The sequence below is a fragment of the Bidens hawaiensis genome, unplaced genomic scaffold (genome assembly GCF_021521415.1).
Source record: "Bidens hawaiensis isolate Kalapana, Puna unplaced genomic scaffold, B.hawaiensis_p1.1 tig00005162_1, whole genome shotgun sequence".
Classification (NCBI taxonomy): domain Eukaryota; kingdom Viridiplantae; phylum Streptophyta; class Magnoliopsida; order Asterales; family Asteraceae; genus Bidens; species Bidens hawaiensis.
Genome location: NW_027491330.1, coordinates 999,965 through 1,019,457, shown reverse-complemented (window position 1 = coordinate 1,019,457; position 19,493 = coordinate 999,965). Strand labels below are relative to the sequence as shown.

General features: G+C 41.8%; 1 protein-coding gene and 1 pseudogene across 1 annotated transcript; both read right to left on the bottom strand.

Moving 5' to 3' along the window:
* Positions 1–873: 873 nt before the first annotated feature.
* LOC143629154 (protein METABOLIC NETWORK MODULATOR 1-like) lies at positions 874–3,117 on the bottom strand. Its single transcript, XM_077098506.1, has 2 exons — positions 2,685–3,117; positions 874–2,495 (listed from the first exon to the last, which is right to left on the bottom strand). Exon 2 carries the CDS (start codon positions 1,906–1,908, stop codon positions 1,234–1,236), a length of 675 nt encoding a protein of 224 aa, XP_076954621.1. The 5' UTR covers positions 1,909–2,495; positions 2,685–3,117; the 3' UTR covers positions 874–1,233.
* Positions 3,118–15,653: 12,536 nt separating this feature from the next.
* LOC143629102 (uncharacterized) lies at positions 15,654–16,567 on the bottom strand (annotated as a pseudogene).
* Between the last annotated feature and the right edge of the window lie 2,926 nt (positions 16,568–19,493).

The following is a 19,493-nucleotide window of genomic DNA, read 5'->3' as shown; positions in this document are numbered from 1 at the left end:
CATTGGGAAATTCAACATGTTTTTCTGACTACTTGTTGAGAAACAACCCTTCCAAACCGACAATATGTGCGAGTTTACTATTCCACTTTTTTCTGATAACCTGTAGCTTCTTTTTTTTCTCCTTTTATTGAAATTTAAGTTATATAAATGTTTAGTAATTATTTATAAGAATAGGTGAAGTTTATATTTTTTAAAAGCATTTGTAAATTTTATATCCGCTCTAAAAAATTCGTGAACTTCTAAAGCAAACTATAAACTTTGTAAAAAAAAAATTAGTTCTCAATACACTGCAACACATATAATTCATAATTTACAAAAGTTACAAACAGTCAAATTATTTGTTGTATTATTTCATCATCTAAATCGTATATATTTTTTGATTAATAAAATTTGTTCATCCATCACATAATATGGTCTACTACACAACTAACCAACAAATGAATATATATTTCTCATTGTTAAAATTTGGCTCAGGTGTTTTACCCGGCTATTTTGACCCATGTTGCCACCTTTTAATTCTTAATGTGTTTAAACATGAAAGAAAGAAAAGAAAAGAAAAGAAAACGAATGGAAACATCTCCCATTACAAACACTAAAAAATCACAACAATGGAGAAAACACAAGTAAGGAATTAAACAACCGAATGCACGTTAATGTACCACCGCAATCATAAAAAACTTCTACCAACAGAATGCACGTTAATATACCGCCGCATCACGACGGATACAAACCCAGATTATTATATATTTTGATTAATAAAATTTGTTCATCCATCACATAATTAATATGGTCTACTTCAAATAAACTTGGCTGGTGTGTTTTACCCGGCCGTTTTAACCCATGTTGCCACCTTTTAATTTTTAATATGTTTAATCATGAAAAGAAAAACAAAAAGAAAATCACAACTATGGAGGAAACATAAATATGGAACATAAACAAAGCAACTATTGTTTTTATGAAATAATCTAGAACTATGGAGGAAACATAAATAAGGAATTCAATGATCTCCTTATGTGGGCTTGCACGGCCAGAAAGCAGAAACATTGATCATACATCGTCACCAAACTTCCATCAATTTCCCACCTGATGACCTTTTCTATAACGTTCGTATCGGGCAACCTGGTCAACACCGCGCTGGACAGCCTACAACCAAAATTTTCAATATTCAAAAGTCAAAAACTTGTTAATAATAAATATATAAAAGAAAGTAAATTACTAAGTAATAATAAATATTCATACATTCAAAAGATCTGTCATTCTTCCGGTCCCACCATGCGGCACGCCTCCAAACACAGGTGACGGTTGGAAATGTTGAACCGGGTGTCGGGTTTGCAACGGTTCAACAAAAAGAGGCTCATTCATATCGCCAAACTGAGAGCTAGATGGAAAATAAGATGGTTGACTTATAGACCCGTTTGGTGGGTAAACTGCCAATGGCTGAACTGAGTGCACCTGCTTGCTTAGGGAGGCCCGCAAATGAGGTGCAGGTTGGTTCCTGGATATACTGTTTGGTATATTGTTTGATAAGTGCTTCGGTTGAAGAGCAACCGGGACCACAGTTCCTCTTGAACCAGCTTGTGGGACAGTGGAGGATAACCCGTAGTTGGGTCTAGGTGGCGTCGGTTGGATGTCCGCTGGAATCGGAATTCCAGGCCGTTTGATCACTTCAACATGCGGTGCCACATCATTTTCAGGTGTTATTGGGGCAACGTGCCCCGGTTTGAAAACCGCAACCGTTAATGGGATGCTTGAGTTATCAATCTTAACTGCGATCAAGTAACCACCATCAAAAGTTGCCTGAACAACGCCGGTTACAATTTGTCCGACCATGTCTTGAGTTGGATCATTAATCTGGTCAACCCGAGAAGAGTCGTTGTTAGTCAGTGGGTTGTTTCTTGAGGGGTCCATTTTCGGCAGTGAAGAAATCAAACACTTTTATCTGTATAGAAATAAATAAACTCAAAACCAAAAGATTACCAGATCTGCGTATCCAATTTCCATAAACAAATGTCGAAGCAAATGTTAATAGCGATATTTGAGAAACAATATATCTAGCAAACGATCATAAATCATAAATAGATATAAACAATGACCGAAGATGTCAATCTAAACGAGGAATGAAGTAATCCAGTTATATCAGTTAAAACTTTTAAAATTACTAGTTACAATGAGTCAGACTTCAATGGCTAAGGACTTTACCTCCTATAACGAGAATAAACAGATTCCATACGCGCATAGGAAAATAATATGTAGAAGTTTACGTGTGATGTGCCGCAGCGTTGTAAGATTCGAGCAAGATTTTTGCACATTAATGATTATAATCAGCTCCTAGACTTCTATATAGCTGATTTTGTTAATTATATAGACTAAATTTAATAAATTTAACATTGCAATTAACCAAGTATCAGAAGTTAATTCTAAATTCAGCATATGGATGTCATAACTTGTTTTTGAACTCATTTTTCTCATCATTTATTAATAACATTAAAAACCTACTGAATACCATAGTAACTAGATAACCTAAATATCAACACACAATCCAATTAAACATCGAGCGATTATAAACAAACATCAAGCAATTATAAACAAACACAGTATTAGACGAAAAACGAAACATAAAACAGATTAAACATATTCACACAAAACTAATTATTTTCTCAACATTTACTCATAACATTAAAAACCGGCCTACAGAATACAACAGTAACTACAAAACCTAGATCTCAACACACAATCCAATTTAACATCGAGTGATTACAAACAAACGCGGACAGTTTTAGACTCTCGATGGAACATAAAAAAGATTTAACACATTCACACAGAAATCAGCAATGCAAAATACCACAAATAAAAAGGATTTAACTCACCTAGCAGGAAATGACAATCTATCGAGCTCCAAGATTCCTTCCTTCTATAGATCGTTCAACTGTGAGTCAATGCAAAAATACCACAAACAATTAAACCTGCGAATAATCATCAGAATTCAGAATCTACGACTAGAAAACGAAATTCGCACTCACCTGGCGCCGATTTACGATCTATCGAGCTTCGAGCAACCTTTGTTATACAGATCGTGAATCTGTGCATCAATTTACAAATTACATGTAGAATTAGACATGTAAACAAGCAATGATCATCAAGTTTGCAAATTACCCAAAAGTTATACATTTGCATGCAGATTTAATTGATATGAACTGGAATTGTAACTGTACCTTGAGATTTTAATTGATCGGATGAGTAATTTGAAACCCTAGTTTTTAGCTAGCGTTGAGATTGAGGAGACTGTGGAGAAAGTGGTTTTGAGATTTATACGGTGGAGTCTTATTATTATTATTACATGCGATGAATATATAGAATTTGTGGTTTCTAATTTTGGCTAAACAATTTTCAAGGTTAACTTTTCATATAAGTCCTTATTCATTTTAGTAAGTATATTTCAGTACTTGTGGTTTATGATTAAATAGATAATGAGGGAAACATAGAAAGTTGTATTCAATGTCAATATTTAACTAAGAATGTTATCCACGCGTTGCCCCGGTGTAATTTGAGTTTGGTTACAAACATCATTTTTATTTTTGCGATATTTAGATTTTATCACGACATGTATATTGAATTTGTAGTTTTTAATTTTGGCTAAACAATTTTCAGGTTTAAATTTTCATACAAGTCATTCATTTTAGTAAGTATATTTGAGTACTTGTTTGATGATAAGTTGTACTACAGTGTGGTATGATGATAAGTGGTAGTATAGTGTGTGTGATATAATCGAGTTCATAGTTGTCACATACCAAGCACCATGCTTGGCCGAATTCTCGCCCTTTTGTTAACAGTTGTGATCATTTCTAGTTAGGAGTGGTCCAGTGGTGTTATAATATCAAAATTCCTCAAATCAAGCCCTAGTCTCATCCCTTTGACTAATTTTCCAATTAACTCGTTTTGACCTTGTTATTGATGAAATTTGTGCATATATAAAGAGTCTCTAACCTCTGTTAATCCTTTGTCACAACCCCATTCACTCTCAAATTCGCCCTAGCTAGCATTTTGGTGTTCTTGCTTTAGCTTGACAGTCACAATCAAACTGTCTAAGTTCAAGTCTCGTCTTTATGTTATAGTCTTGTATCATCGTTTAGGACTATGCTTTGTCATAAGTAACTTGACAACGGTGCTAGTCCATCAAAAACAAACCCAGCTCGCTTAAGCATCCACTCGGTTAAGATTTGGAAATGTTCATACTTTTATTCTTCCATCTTATAAAATTCTAAAGACAACATTCTTTTATGCATGTTCCAGTTTTTTCCTCAAAACGAGTCGAACATCATTATAACCCAACTTCTTCTAAACAATTAAAATTTACCTACCAAAAACTTTCACGACTAAAAGACTGAAGAGGTAGGTCCCAGCAGAGCCCAGTTGGACCCGCAAGACTTACCTTGAAGAGGGACGTCTGCGCATAAACCAACTGGAGCCTCAGGACCCACCATGCTCAGAGACGTGACGTCTTTACGCGCAGTACGCAAGCTGTTCCCGCAGGAAATGCCTCCCAATGGTGAAGTAATCTGCCTGTTCCCGCATCTGCGGATACAAGCCATCAGGGAAGGCCACCCGCGCAGCAAGGCTACACGCACAAGGCACTTAGCTCTCAATCACTCAGTGTCACCTGAAGGAATGAGCAAAGCCGGGAACAATCCCGCACAAAGGCGGGAGGGGGAATACTCCCGCCCAACTAAGCCAGTCCGTACGATCGGGAAGATCTTCTGTACTGTACCTGACGAGGTATGGGCAAAAGATCTGACTAAAGATACGACAGCTTATTGACAACAGTATGGCGAGCAGCATGCTCCCGTACTGTATGTCACTATTAGCCGCTGCCTACTCACCAACTCCTGTCATACCACGTGCATAGCCGGCAGTTGGTGGAAAATGAATAGTACACAGCAGGCCTGGTCACTATCAGCCGCTGCCTACCCACCAACTACCAGCAGGGCACGTGCGTAGGCCACTGTTAGTAGAACAGGAATACTATTCAGCCGGCCACACCTCCTTGGAAACCTACCTTCGGCTATAAATACCCCAAATGGTATGATCATATCTTAACACATTATCATCATAATATACCTGATACCTGCTCTAGCAATCTCTTAATATACATTTATATTTAAAGAGCAATCTAGTCTGATTCTCACGCCGGAGAGTGGTCACAAGGAGGAACCCCCCCCCCCCTTCTCAGTGACAAGCTCACGGTGTCTGTTTTGCAGGTTATCAGAAGAACCATCTTTGCCGGGTCTAACCCCTCGTGGGAAACATCTATCTAACCCCCAGGTTATCCATAATCTGCCCGGGGTCCGGTTAGTGTTTCTTCATTGGCACCATCCGTGCATAAAAGCTAGAACTCCATTTCTTTTCAGTTTTTTCAAACTTCTGGAAAGATGGTTAAAGAAACTCCGGTAACCACAACCCCAGCTACTGGGGGGGAATACCGGCTACACAGTCTTTACAAACACTACCCCGGTTACCCAAGCCGGGGCAAGTGAAGTAAATTTTACGAACACTACCCCAGTTACCCAAGCTGGGGCAAGTGCAGTAAATAATCGCTCACTGGGATTCACCGATACCCAGTTAGAGAAACGAACAAGACTCCCCCGCCAAACACTCGATGAAGTTAAGGCATGGGCGGAGGCACGTCAAAAGGAATTCCAAGCTGAGTTAGACGAACGCTTGCGTTCCGTCCAACAGGCTGACGAATTCGAAGAATACTTGGACGACTCGGAGGAATCCGACACCGACGCGAACCCTCGCCATAGGGCAAAAGGGAAGCGTAAGGAAACGGACTCCCAACCGAGAAGGCATTTTGGAGAAGCCTTCAAACCAAAAAACACAGGTGGAAGTCCACGTGACTTCTCCAAAACATTCAGACCAAACGTTGCAAATGCGGGAACGTCCAAATTTGCAAGGGACATGCCCCAAAAAGTGCCAAACAAATGTCCAGCATAGGCACATATGATGGTATATCTGACCCAGATGATCATTTGAACAGATTCATAGCGGGGGCAACCGTCAGTAGTTGGACGGAACCTACGTGGTGTTACATGTTCCAAATGACGCTTGTTGGGGCTGCTAGAGCGTGGTTCGATCGTCTACCGGTCAACCACATCTACGACTGGGCAGACTTCCAACAGAAGTTTAGCCAACACTTCAGCCAGCAAAGAAAGTATACCGAGGAGCAATGGATAATCCTCAAATGCATTCGAGAGGAAGATGAATCTTTGCTAGACTTCATCACTCGCTTCAACTCAAAGAAGCTAAGTCTGGGTAATATCAGTGAAGATCTTGTTCGCGCCGCTTTCATCCAGGGCGCGAACGACCCAGAGCTCATCCGCACCTTAATGGGTAAAGATGGCATGCCATCCACATGGGATGCCATCATGACAGCAGCTAAACGCTTTGCGGAAACGGAGAAGCAACTGGGTAGAGATCTCCCACAGAGCACAAACCTCTACACCCAGAAAACAAGAGAAGACAACGTCCTTACCACCCGATTAAACAGAAAGCGGAAGCTAGGCATTTGGCAGTCAAGGGTAAACTTTGACACCTCATCCGGCTTGCAGCATCGGTTAGGCGGAAGGGATAACGTAAAGTCAAACAAGAACTCCAGATGGACGCCGCTCACCAAAAGCGTCACCGAGATATTCGCCACTGAGGAGCTCCCATGGCCAAAGCCTCAAATAATCCGACATCGTCACAATGCTGATCGGAGCAAATACTGTGACTTTCACAGGACAAAAGGCCACAACACCGAAGAATGCATAGACGTAAAGGACATGGTTGAAGCATTTGTCAGAGATGGGACGCTCGCGCACCTCGTGGCGCAATGAACGCTGAGCAGGCTGATGCGTGTAGACCCCTAGCTGGGGAAAACACAAATAAAAATTCCAGCTTCAATGTGGAGACTACATGCTGCGTAAAGAACGAGATCCCGAACCAGGTGCGTATCGGCTCGATGGCACTCCCATCCCAACAACATGGAAGGGAGCTCAATTACACAGTTTGCATGTAGATCAATTCCAAATTTGTAAAGAAAAGGCCAAGAGCCACTTCTAATGGAAATGATTCTCCTTAGAACATCGACGCTGATGATTTTACATTTATACTTTATGAACTATCAACACTGATGCCGGTTTTCACCGCATACATAAGTGTGAAAGTCGTTGCGTGGGGAAGGCGGCAAAACCCGCATAAACCCAAAAAACGGCAAACCTTCACGCAGGTCAGTTGAAGGGGAAAAGTTCAGTCATCCCACTAAATGAAAGTGCCGGTCTATCCGCATGAATCATGATAGAGGAAACTAAACACTAACCCATTAACAACCGCGCGTCGAACGGTTAATTTATTCAACACGGATATGCCGGTTTTCACCGCATAATTACGTGAAAAGTCGTTGCATGGGGAAGGCGGCAAAACCCGCATAAACCCAAAAAACGGCAAACCTTCACGCAGGTCAGTCATAGGTAAGCTTTGGCCAACTAAATGAAAGTGCCGGTCCTAACCGCACAAATCATGAGAGGAAACCGAACCTATTGACAACCGCGCGTCGAACGGAAAACTTATTCAAAACAAAATTTCTAACAAAAGGATGAGGAAAACCTACACGCAGGTCAGATGTACGTAAAGTTTAGCCATCCTACTAAGTGCAAGTGACGGTCCTACCCGCACAATCACGAAAGAGGAAGCAAAACTTCAACCTATTATCTACCACGTTCAAAGGTTAACTTATCCTAAACACTTAGAAATTTCAAAAAAGATGAGGAAAACCTCCACGCAGGTCAGATGGAAAAGTTTAGCCATCCTACTAAGTGCAAGTGACGGTCCTACCCGCACAATCACGAAAGAGGAAGCAAAACTTCAACCTATTATCTACCACGTTCAAAGGTTAACTTATTCTAAACACTTGGAAAAATTGCTAATTTAAACTAAGTATGCAAGTCGTATAACGTTTATAAAGCAAGGAATCCAATGAAAATAGCGGTCTTACCCGCACAAAGATTTATATTTCACAATGATTCATTACAAGAATGGCCGGATAACTACCCGCCTACAAGAAAATAAATCTATACAAGCTAAATCTATCCTAGCAGTGGGAAGGGATCTTCAGGATCAGGCTTCAGGGCCACTTCCACTTGGACCAGCACCATCAGTAGAGCGTGGCAGTTCAAGGAAAGCTTTAAGGATAGCTAGCCCATCATCAGCAGCAGCAACTTCGTTTACCTTCTCCACCACCGGATGCGGGAAGGCGGCATATTGATTCACTGCTTGGTCGTATACAGCTTCAGTATCTACATCGAATAAAGGGAAGTTGGAAGGCGGGATGCCTTTCTCAACGAACCCTAGACCAAGCAGGAAGCCGGCCTTTTCCCCATCCTCGTGAGAAGCGTTGAGGGCTGCGCTCATAGCATCGTCGTAAGACGTCTCCGTAAAGACTCGATGCACAACCTACAAAAAAGAAAATATACAAGTATCAGAACCTTTTCTATTTGCAAAGAAAAGCGTAAAGACATGAAAAGCTTACCTGAGACAACGCTTCTCGAAGAAGCCATTCCTTGGCAACCAGAGCTTCTTGGAGGGCGGCTTGAGCTTGGGTACAGGCGCGTTCGGCTTCACTTTTATTAAGGTTGGCAAGCAACACTTCCTTTGCAGCAGCCTCTTCGACGCCCTTTAGCTTCCGCTCAGTGTGGTCAAGCACGCCCCTCTGGTCAAGGATCTCTTGGAGCTTCTTCGCGTCCTCCATCGCCAAGGCATCATGAGCCTGCTGGAGAGCCTCTAATTTGGCTTTAAGCTCTTCATTCTCCAGGCGTAGAGGCTCAGCAACAGCTTCAGCCTTGGTGGCCCTCTCGGTTGCGTTCCTTGCAGTTTCCTTAGCCAGCCGAAGCTGTTCATTAACAGCTTGGGCAGCCTTGGAACGGGCCTCGAGCCGGGCCTGAACTTCAACCTCGAGAGCCTTGAAGGCCTTCTCCTTCTCCGCCGCCGCGGCGGAGAGCCTCCTATTCTCCTCCCGGACAGCCCGCGCCTGAGCTACTTCCTGAAGGCGAGCTGCTTTTAACTTGTCGTTTTCACGACAAAGCAGCTCGACGCGCGGCTGCATCCGGGCCTGGAGAACCCGAAGCTCATTGCTTAGCCTACCCTCCTTAGCTAGCCATGGCTTCCCCCAACGCACCACTGGGAGCAGCGTGACGAGCCCACTCCACGCACTCCACAGGTGTGCGAAGGGTTGTTCCTCGGCGGATGTTCCATCGTGGAACATACACTTCATTGGAATCCGACACTGCAAAAAAAAAACAAAAAGCAGTTAGGAAAAGATGATAAAAAAAAATATATATATATATATATATATATATATATATATATATATATATATATATAAATATATATAAAATAGGCCAAAAGAACCCTACGCACCTGTAGGGTAAATAACAGGCCGATAGCCGCCAAACCCATCACCTGAACCCAAGGGAAATCCATCCAAGAGGTCAGGCGGATGGGAAGGAGGCAGAGGTTGGCGATAAGCCCCATGCATACCTGAAGGATCGGCCGTCGTTGCCGATGACGGAGGAGGCATGGTAAAGGCCGCGGCGGCCGCCGCGGTCGCTGCTGCGGAATCCGCAGCAAAAGTAACCGCCGGCTCGGTGAAAGATGCGGTAAAAATGACACTCACAGCCGGCGGTGATGTCATCTCAGCTGGAACAGTTGGCTCAACGGAAAGAGCAACTGAACCAGCGGAAGCAGGCACAGCCGCCTGGGTCGTCGCCTCAGGTAGGCTGACCAAGCCTACCGTCATGGGCGGAGGGATACTCCCCTGCGCTCCACCCTGGAATGCGTCAACATTCACGCCTGCACAAAGAAGAAAAGTGTTAATGATATTACGCTATGAAGTTAAAGATAAAGGAAGTTTGTACTTACGGGTTTTCTTGAGCCTGAAAGTGCGGACGGGCGGGGATGAACCCGATGGAGCCGGCCTCTTCACGCCGGTCACCGTTGTCATCCTGGGCTCTTCGGAGGTGACAATCGTCGCAGCCTCCGGAGCGGTGGTCTTATCACCACCGGGATTCCCCGCCACCTCTTCGCTCTCGGTCTCCGAATCAGACCGAGGCACCGGATCGGCAGTGGAGGCCACCTTCTCCTTCCCCTTCCCGCCGGCAGCCTTCTTCTTCCGCACCAACGGAGGACCATCTGCGGATTCCTCATCAGAACATACGATTAGAGGAATTCCAGCAGAGGTTTCAACATTGAGGGGTCGAGGGTTGAATAGCGCCTTACCTGGCCGCCTGGCGCTCAGGATCTCGTGGCCTAGCGGGTAGACCTCCACGAACCGATCCGCCGTTTGTTCTAGGATGGGCAACTCGTTCTCGTCTAGAGCGCGAGTACCCATCCGAGCGGGACCATCAGCCTTCCGCGGGTACATGAGCGACTGCAAGTCGTTCCCCTCTGAAATAAACAGGAAAGAAGTTAGAAGAGTTTCTAAATCAACAAAAAGAAACAAAGCATACCGTAAGGAACAGAGTTCGAACCGTATTCGAGGACGATCGGGATCTTTCGCGCATCCGCATCCTTCCACACCCGGCTCATCCCGAGCATCACCATCCCGGACTCCGCAAACCGGTAAACCGGAGATTGGACTCGGGATATCTTCGAAAACCATTCCGCCTCCTCGTAGTTGGAGGCGTGAAGGCTGGGAAGTGCTTGCCCATTTTTGAACTTCATGGCAAGGGGGATGGCGCGAGCGGATATGTAGAAAAACTCCCGCTTCCACGAGCGAAGACTGCGCTCGGTTGCGCAAATTTTCAAACCCTTAATCCGGGTTATCAACGTATACCACCCCTGGATGCACCTCCTAGAGTAGAAGGTCATCAGGCGGTCAACATAGGGCTCAATGCCCAGAATCCGGCACACCCACTCGAAGTGCCGAATCTTGGCAATCGCCATCGGGTGTACCTCGGTCAGGTGCACACCGTGCCTCTCCAGAACACGGTACACAAACTTTGTCAATGGGAACCTAAGATTCCCATAAACAAAGAATGCAGCATATACCCCGATCTTGCCTCTGGGGGCATCGTACACCGTCTGATGGGGTTCAGGAAACTTAGGCTCGAGAGACTCGAGCATGAACTTCCTGACGACGTACTGATACAGATCGATAGGCAGAGCACACTGGCACTCGCCAGCAATACTTTTGTCATCGGCTGTAGATTCGAGATCACGAGACGACATCTTGCAAAAGAAAGAAGAAAACGATTTCAAGAGAATGCTCGACTGAAAGATGAGTATTCGCCGGAAATCGTTCTGAAGATGAAGAGAAGAGTGAAAGTGTGGATTACAAAGAACCCTCTCCCCCTTTATATACTAATCGCAATTAATGCGATGCATTTAATACGGAAGAGAGAGAAATCGAAGGTGCAATGAAACTATGACGCGTGGCAAAAAGCAAGCTGGCAACAGCTGTTGACAGGACGCATACCATTAATTTCGCGGCCACGCGCCCGAAAAATCGTGCCCACGCGCCTGAAAAAGCGTCTGGAATGACCATGTACTGTCACGTCACCATAACTTCCTGCACGTCCTGACACAGTCAGAAGAAACCGTCGCACGACGTTTCAGAGGTTTGGACTGTTCTTATCCTTTCACCAACTCCTCGAATTTCAAAATTCAAAAAGATTCAAAAGTAAGCGGGAAAATACCCCTTACCTTGGCAACCAAGTAACCTTAAGACGGGTGCGGGTACAGTGTTAAGGCAAAACCCTTCACATACTAAGCACCTGCAGGGAATTGAAACCAAGAATACCTTGGCAACCAAGTAACCTTAAGACGGGTGCGGGTACAGTGTTAAGGCAAAACCCTTCACATACCTAGCACCCGGAGGGAATTGAAGCCAAGAATACCTCGGCAACCAAGTAACCATAAGACGGGTGCGGGTACAGTGTTAAGGCAAAACCCTTCACATACCTAGCACCCGCAGGGAATTGACGCCAGGAATACCTTGGAAGTAAAGTAACCATAAGACGAGCGCGGGTACAGTGTTAGGGCAAAACCCTTCACATACCTAGCGCTCCGCAGAGAATTGAAACCAAGAAGGATCTTCTGGGCAATGCTTGCGGAAACGGAAATAACATCCCCGCATAGCGGGAACGTCGAGAACTACATTGTTTGAAGCTCCAGGATGGAATTAGTGGTTTTAACATAATTGATCACTATGTTCAAAGCTACCAAAACCTCAGGGAGAATCCACACAAGTGGGACTCAACGCTCCTGACTTGCGAGGAGGTTACAGACCCACCCGCATCATACTCAAAGATCAAGCAGGAAAGTCGGGAATTTCTGCAAGTGACAAGGACTTCCGCGGGAAGAATCCCCATGGAAAACCTTAAAAAACCCTTTTCAAAACCCTTTGCTTAAGTCCAAAAGTTCACCTCACTTTATTAAACATTCATGAGAAGAACATTGGACTGGGGGGACTTGAAGAGGTAGGTCCCAGCAGAGCCCAGTTGGACCCGCAAGACTTACCTTGAAGAGGGACGTCTGCGCAGAAACCAACTGGAGCCGCAGGACCCACCATGCTCAGAGACGTGACGTCCTTACGCGCAGTACGCAAGCTGTTCCCGCAGGAAATGCCTCCCAATGGTGAAGTAATCTGCCTGTTCCCGCAGCCGCGGATACAAGCCATCAGGGAAGGCCACCCGCGCAGCAAGGCTACACGCACAAGGCACTTAGCTCTCAATCACTCAGTGTCACCTGAAGGAATGAGCAAAGCCGGGAACAATCCCGCACAAAGGCGGGAGGGGGAATACTCCCGCCCAACTAAGCCAGTCCGTACGATCGGGAAGATCTTCTGTACTGTACCTGACGAGGTATGGGCAAAAGATCTGACTAAAGATACGACAGCTTATTGACAACAGTATGGCGAGCAGCATGCTCCCGTACTGTATGTCACTATTAGCCGCTGCCTACTCACCAACTCCTGTCATACCACGTGCATAGCCGGCAGTTGGTGGAAAAGGAATAGTACACAGCAGGCCTGGTCAATATCAGCCGCTGCCTACCCACCAACTACCAGCAGGGCACGTGCGTAGGCCACTGTTGGTAGAACAGGAATACTATTCAGCCGGCCACACCTCCTTGGAAACCTACCTTCGGCTATAAATACCCCAAATGGCATGATCATATCTTAACACATTATCATCATAATATACCTGATACCTGCTCTAGCAATCTCTTAATATACATTTATATTTAAAGAGCAATCTAGTCTGATTCTCACGCCGGAGGGTGGTCACAAGGAGGAACCCCCCCCCCCCTTTCTCAGTGACAAGCTCACGGTGTCTGTTTTGCAGGTTATCAGAAGAACCATCTTTGCCGGGTCTAACCCCTCGTGGGAAACATCTATCTAACCCCCAGGTTATCCATAATTTGCCCGGGGTCCGGTTAGTGTTTCTTCAAAGACTAAAAACTAATTATTAACTAAATATATATTAATTTGTCATGAAACCTTTAAAAACTCCAAACAACCGACCGAATCTCGCATTTCTTATTTATTCAATTGTTTCTTGAACCATATTTTGAAACTAAAAATATTTTATTATTTCTAGGATCCAGTGCGAAATTGAACTCAACTGGTTCACTCGTTTAAGTGCAAGGGAGAACGGGATGAGTTATTTTTTTCCATTTACTTTATGTTTGGGATTATTAGTCGTTGGCATGTGATTCGTTTAACAGTTTTATTTACCATACAATTAAACTTATGAAAACTCCCTAACATACGTGTTGACAAAAATATATTATTTTCAACATGCTACAAGTTGATTCGATGAAGTACTAAGGATGAAGACAATTAGTTTACCTTAGGTTTTAGTAAATTGAACTTTATTTTTTTTCCGATGTAATGTTATTTAAAAAAATGATATACTTGCGACTTACTTGAAATGAAATAAATATATTATTGTCATTTTAATAGTGTTACGAGCTTATGTGCAATTTAAGTTATATAAGTGTTTAGTAAGTACTTATAAGAATATGTGAAGTTTATATTTTTTTAAAGCATTTTTAATTTTATATCCGCTCTAAGGAATTCATGAACTTCTTAAACAAACTATAAACTTTGTAAAAAAAATTGGTGTTTAAAACACTGCAACACATATAATTTCATAATTTACAGAAGTTACAAATGGTTAAATTATTTGTTATATTATCATCTAATCGTAATTACTATATATAACATTTTAGAAGTTTGGTGTCGCAAGACCATAGTCCACGTGGCGGCACTGCCTTTTGACAAATCATCCAACTTTTTTTGTTTTTTTATTTCGGTTTCAATATCGTAACAAACGTAACCGAAACCAAAAAAATTCAAATTGACTCTGTCATAATGCCATGGTTTTATCAATCATCGTTTTTTCTATTATACAACCGTAACAAACATCATTGGTCTACGTGGCGGCATCAGCTTGTGATGCATCAATGATTATTTTTTTAGTTAAGTATCGTAATGAACATAACCCAAACCGACTCATTTCACATGTACTCGTCGTTTTAACGCCCGGGGTACCACCAACATTTTGTTTTGTTTTTAGTTCCCATGCCGTAACGAACTTAACCGGAATCGACCCAATTTGCGTCGACTTGCCGCTGTAACGTCCGGGTTTTACCAACCCAATGAACATCGTTTTAAATGGAATTTTTTGGTATAATAAGTTATGCGAGTTTACTATTCCACTTTTTTCTGATAACCGGTAGCTTCTTTTTTTTTCTCCTTTTATTGAAATTTAAGTTATATAAATGTTTAGTAATTCTTTATAAGAATAGGTGAAGTTTATATTTTTTAAAAGCATTTATAAATTTTATATCCGCTCTAAAAAATTCGTGAACTTCTAAAGCAAACTATAAACTTTGTAAAAAAAGATTTAGTTCTCAATACACCGCAACACATATAATTTCATAATTTACAAAAGTTACAAACAGTCAAATTATTTGTTGTATTACTTCATCATCTAAATCGTACTTAACTATATTTTTTGATTAATAAAATTTGTTCATCCATCACATAATATGGTCTACTACACAACTAACCAACAAATGAATATATATTTCTCATTGTGAAAATTTGGCTTAGGTGTTTTACCCGGCTATTTTGACCCATGTTGCCACCTTTTAATTATTAATGTGTTTAAACATGAAAGAAAAAAAGAAAAGAAAGCGAATGGAAACATCTCCCATTACAAACACTAAAAAATCACAACTATGGAGGAAACACAAGTAAGGAATTAAACAACCAATGCACGTTAATGTACCACCGTAATCATAAAAAACTTCTACCAACAGAATGCACGTTAATATACCACCGCATCAGGGCGGATACAAACCTAGATTATTATATATTTTGATTAATAAAATTTGTTCATACATCACATAATTAATATGGTCTACTTCAAATAAATAAACTTGGCTAGTGTGTTTTACCCGGCCGTTTTGACCCATGTTGCCACCTTTTAATTTTTAATGTGTTTAATCATGAAAAGAAAAACAAAAAGAAAATCACAACTATGGAGGAAACATAAATATGGAACATAAACAAAGCGCGCAACTATTGTTTTTATGAAATAATCTAGAACTATGGATGAAACATAAATAAGGAATTCAATGATCTCCTTATGTGGGCTTGCACGACCAGAAAGCAGAAACATTGATCATACATCGTCACCGAACTTCCATCAATTTCCCGCCTGATGACCTTTTCTATAACGTTCGTATTGGGCAACCTGGTCAACACCGCGCTGGACAGCCTACAACCAAAATTTTCAATATTCAAAAGTCAAAAACTTGTTAATAATAAATATATAAAAGAAAGTAAATTACTAAGTAATAATAAATATTCATACATTCAAAAGATCTATCATTCTTCCGGTCCCACCATGCGGCACGCCTCCAAACACAGGTGACGGTTGGAAATGTTGAACCGGGTGTCGGGTTTGCAACGGTTCAACAAAAAGAGGCTCATTCATATCACCAAACTGAGAGCTAGATGGAAAATAAGATGGTTGACTTATAGACCCGTTTGGTGGGTAAACTGCCAATGGCTGAACTGAGTGCACCTGCTTGCTTAGTGAGGCCCGCAAATGAGGTGCGGGTTGGTTCCTTTGTTTGATAAGTGCTTCGGTTGAAGAACAACCGGGACCACAGTTCCTCTTGAACCAGCTTGTGGGACAGTGGAGGATAACCCGTAGTTGGGTCTAGGTGGCGTCGGTTGGATGTCCGCTGGAATCGGAATTCCAGGCCGTTTGATCACTTCAACATGCGGTGCCACATCATTTTCAAGTGTTATTGGGGCAACGTGCCCCGGTTTGAAAACCGCACCCGTTAATGGGATGCTTGAGTTACCAATCTTAACTGCGATCAAGTAACCACCGTCAAAAGTTGCCTGAACAACGCCGGTTACAATTTGTCCGACCATGTCTTGAGTTGGATCATTAATCTGGTCAACCCGAGAAGAGTCGTTGTTAGTCAGTGGGTTGTTTCTTGAGGGGTCCATTTTCGGCAGTGAAGAAATCAAACACTTTTATCTGTATAGAAATAAATAAACTCAAAACCAAAAGATTACCAGATCTGTGTATCCAATTTCCATAAACAAATGTCGAAGCAAATGTTAATAGCGATATTTGAGAAACAATATATCTAGCAAACGATCAAAAATCAGGTGGCAGGGGGAACAGTCGTATGTGAACGGACACTTTGGGCCCTTTTCTCACTTGGGTTGTTTCTTGAGGGTCCTCGTTTCGCCTGTACGATATCACCTGCATCGGGCCTTACTTATTTGTTCACCTGGTCCATTTTCTGCAGTTATAATGTTTAAGAAATCAAACACTCTTATCTGTACAAAAATAAATAAACTCAAACCTAAAGATTACCAAATCTGAGTATCCAATTTCCATAAACAAAATGTTGAAGCAAACATTAATAGCGATTTTTTATTAACAATATAACTAGCAAACGATTATAAATAATAAATACAGATATAAACGATGATTGAAGATGCTAATCTAAACGATGATTGAAGTAATCCTGTTATATCAGTTAATACATTTAACATGATCGATTAACAATGAGTCCGAATATAATCGATTTAACACTATTGCATACGCGCATACAAAAATAATACATAAAACTTAACGTGGACGTGCATTTTTAAGATTCGAGCAAGATTTTACACATTTACGATTATCACCTTCTAGTTGTCGATAAGTTATAGTACACTATAACTGATTTTGTTAACAATATACATTGGAACTTGAATTTATACTGCAATAACGGAGTATCAATCATTCAATGTTAATATATGTTCTACACATTTACGATTATCACCTTCTAGTTGTCGATAAGCCATATATGGAGTACACTATAACTGATTTTGTTAACAATATACATTGGAACTTGAATTAATACTGCAATAACGGAGTATCAATCATTCAATGTTAATATATATTCTACTTATGCATGACCGTATTCAGAAATCAAAATTGCCTGTTTACATCAGTTATATTGTTCTAGGAAAATAATTAGAGCTCTAAAGTGGTGACGTAATTCAACATGTCTAACAGTATGATTCATAACGGTAAAGGTTAACATTACCATGTGAATTCACCGCATGCTTGTTATACTGCTATGAACAATCAACATGTTATACTTGACTGATATATCCGATCTCCATTTCCCTACATGTTGAAACCGAATAGAAGTAAGAATGCCCATTCATAACGAAAATGGAAGTTACTATAAAATGGAATTGGAATTCGCACTAATGAAATAACTCAAAACAAGAAAGAATAAAATATAAGTAACGGATATGTACAGAATTCTAACCCTCAGATATGACGTTGTTTTCCTCAAACAATGGCAAGCAAGAGTTTATCAGTTAGGTTTATCGATGGCGGTATGCGGCGCTTCTCGCCACTTAATATATGTCTCTTATGAGATAACTATAGGAGAATTAGGTTGTATGAAGGATGGCGTAATATTTTTGGATTTATATTATTGGACTGAAGGTTCCAAAACGACCAACAAACGGTTTTGCTCTTGATAAACGTGTCAAGACGGGTGCGGTAAATCAAACAATCGGACAAAAATATAAAGATAATAAGTATAGTAAACGACTCCGTAATCGGTAAAAGATTGATAACATTAAACTAGAACCGACCCACCCAAGGTGAGCTCCCCTTGGGTGGTGATTTACATACTTGAAAACACACGCTACAAATGACACATAAAGCCTCTATATATAGTAATACATAACATATTCTAGAAGCCTTATCCCATTGAAGCTAAACGCGTGTTCCCGAAGCTCTCGTTTCGTGTTTGGTTTTGCTCGCCGACATTAATAATTATCTTGACCAAAATATATAGCAGGTTTCGTAATTTGATATCGCAAGTCACAAATATTGGCCTTACAATCACCCCCTTGACTTATGATATCAAAAACTTTGTTGAACCATGTCTCGCATCTTCACGAATCAACCCGATAAAGCCGAAGCCTCTCCAATCACCCCTTAAAGGTATGATCCACCTAATACATTCATGAATGAGTTATCGCTTCTTTATCCATCTCGGATCTTCAAGCAGTATAGGTTAGAAGAACTATCGGGGATAACGATCAAATGAACAAAACTTGTTATTTCCTCTTTAAGTCCAAATTCGTATCCAATTTGTTCAAAGTTCTTCAACTTCTCGAATGCCTCGAAAATAACATAGAAATAACATGCTTTGAACACGGTCCAACAATAACGAAAACCCGAACAACTTTGACTTTCTTCAGATTTGGTCAACCATGAAAAGTAACCCAACATGACCCATAGAAGATGTTCTAGTGATTTAGGGCCCAAAAAAAATTCAGCAAAGCCCACATGACATCCAAGCTACTTCACCTTAGCCCAAGCCCAGCCAATATACAACCAGGCCCAATGTCTACTTCCTAATAAGCCCAGACCCTTTAAACGAGAATTTGATTAGGGTTCATACAAATAAAACAAACCAGGAGATGAAGTTTTAAGAAGCAGCCGCCAGCATCATCATCAATCTGCCAGAAAATTCGTCGGAGTTCCGACCGGCCAGACGTATTCCGACAGAACATCCATCTTTTAACACCAAAAAAACGTGCTCCGACCTGTCATCACCCTCAGCGCCAGCCACCATTCTTCCGAAAATCGAACACCCGGTTTTCAACCACCGTCACTCTTCTCTCACTCCACCACCATAACCACAGCCGGAAAACATTTCACTAGTGACCTGCTCTATTTGCCGGACCGGAGAAGCGGATTCCGGTAACCAACTAGTGTCCTGCTCTCTTCTCTCACTCCACCACCATAACCACAGCCGGAAAAACGAATCCAAACCACCATAGCCGTCGTCTTTTTTTTTCATCGCAGTCACCACTAGACACTACGACCGGAAAAACGCAGCCACCA

Coding starts and splice junctions, on each gene's coding strand:
- LOC143629154 (XM_077098506.1), bottom strand. CDS start 1,908: ATGGACCCCTCAAGAAACAACCCACTGACTAACAACGACTCTTCTCGG.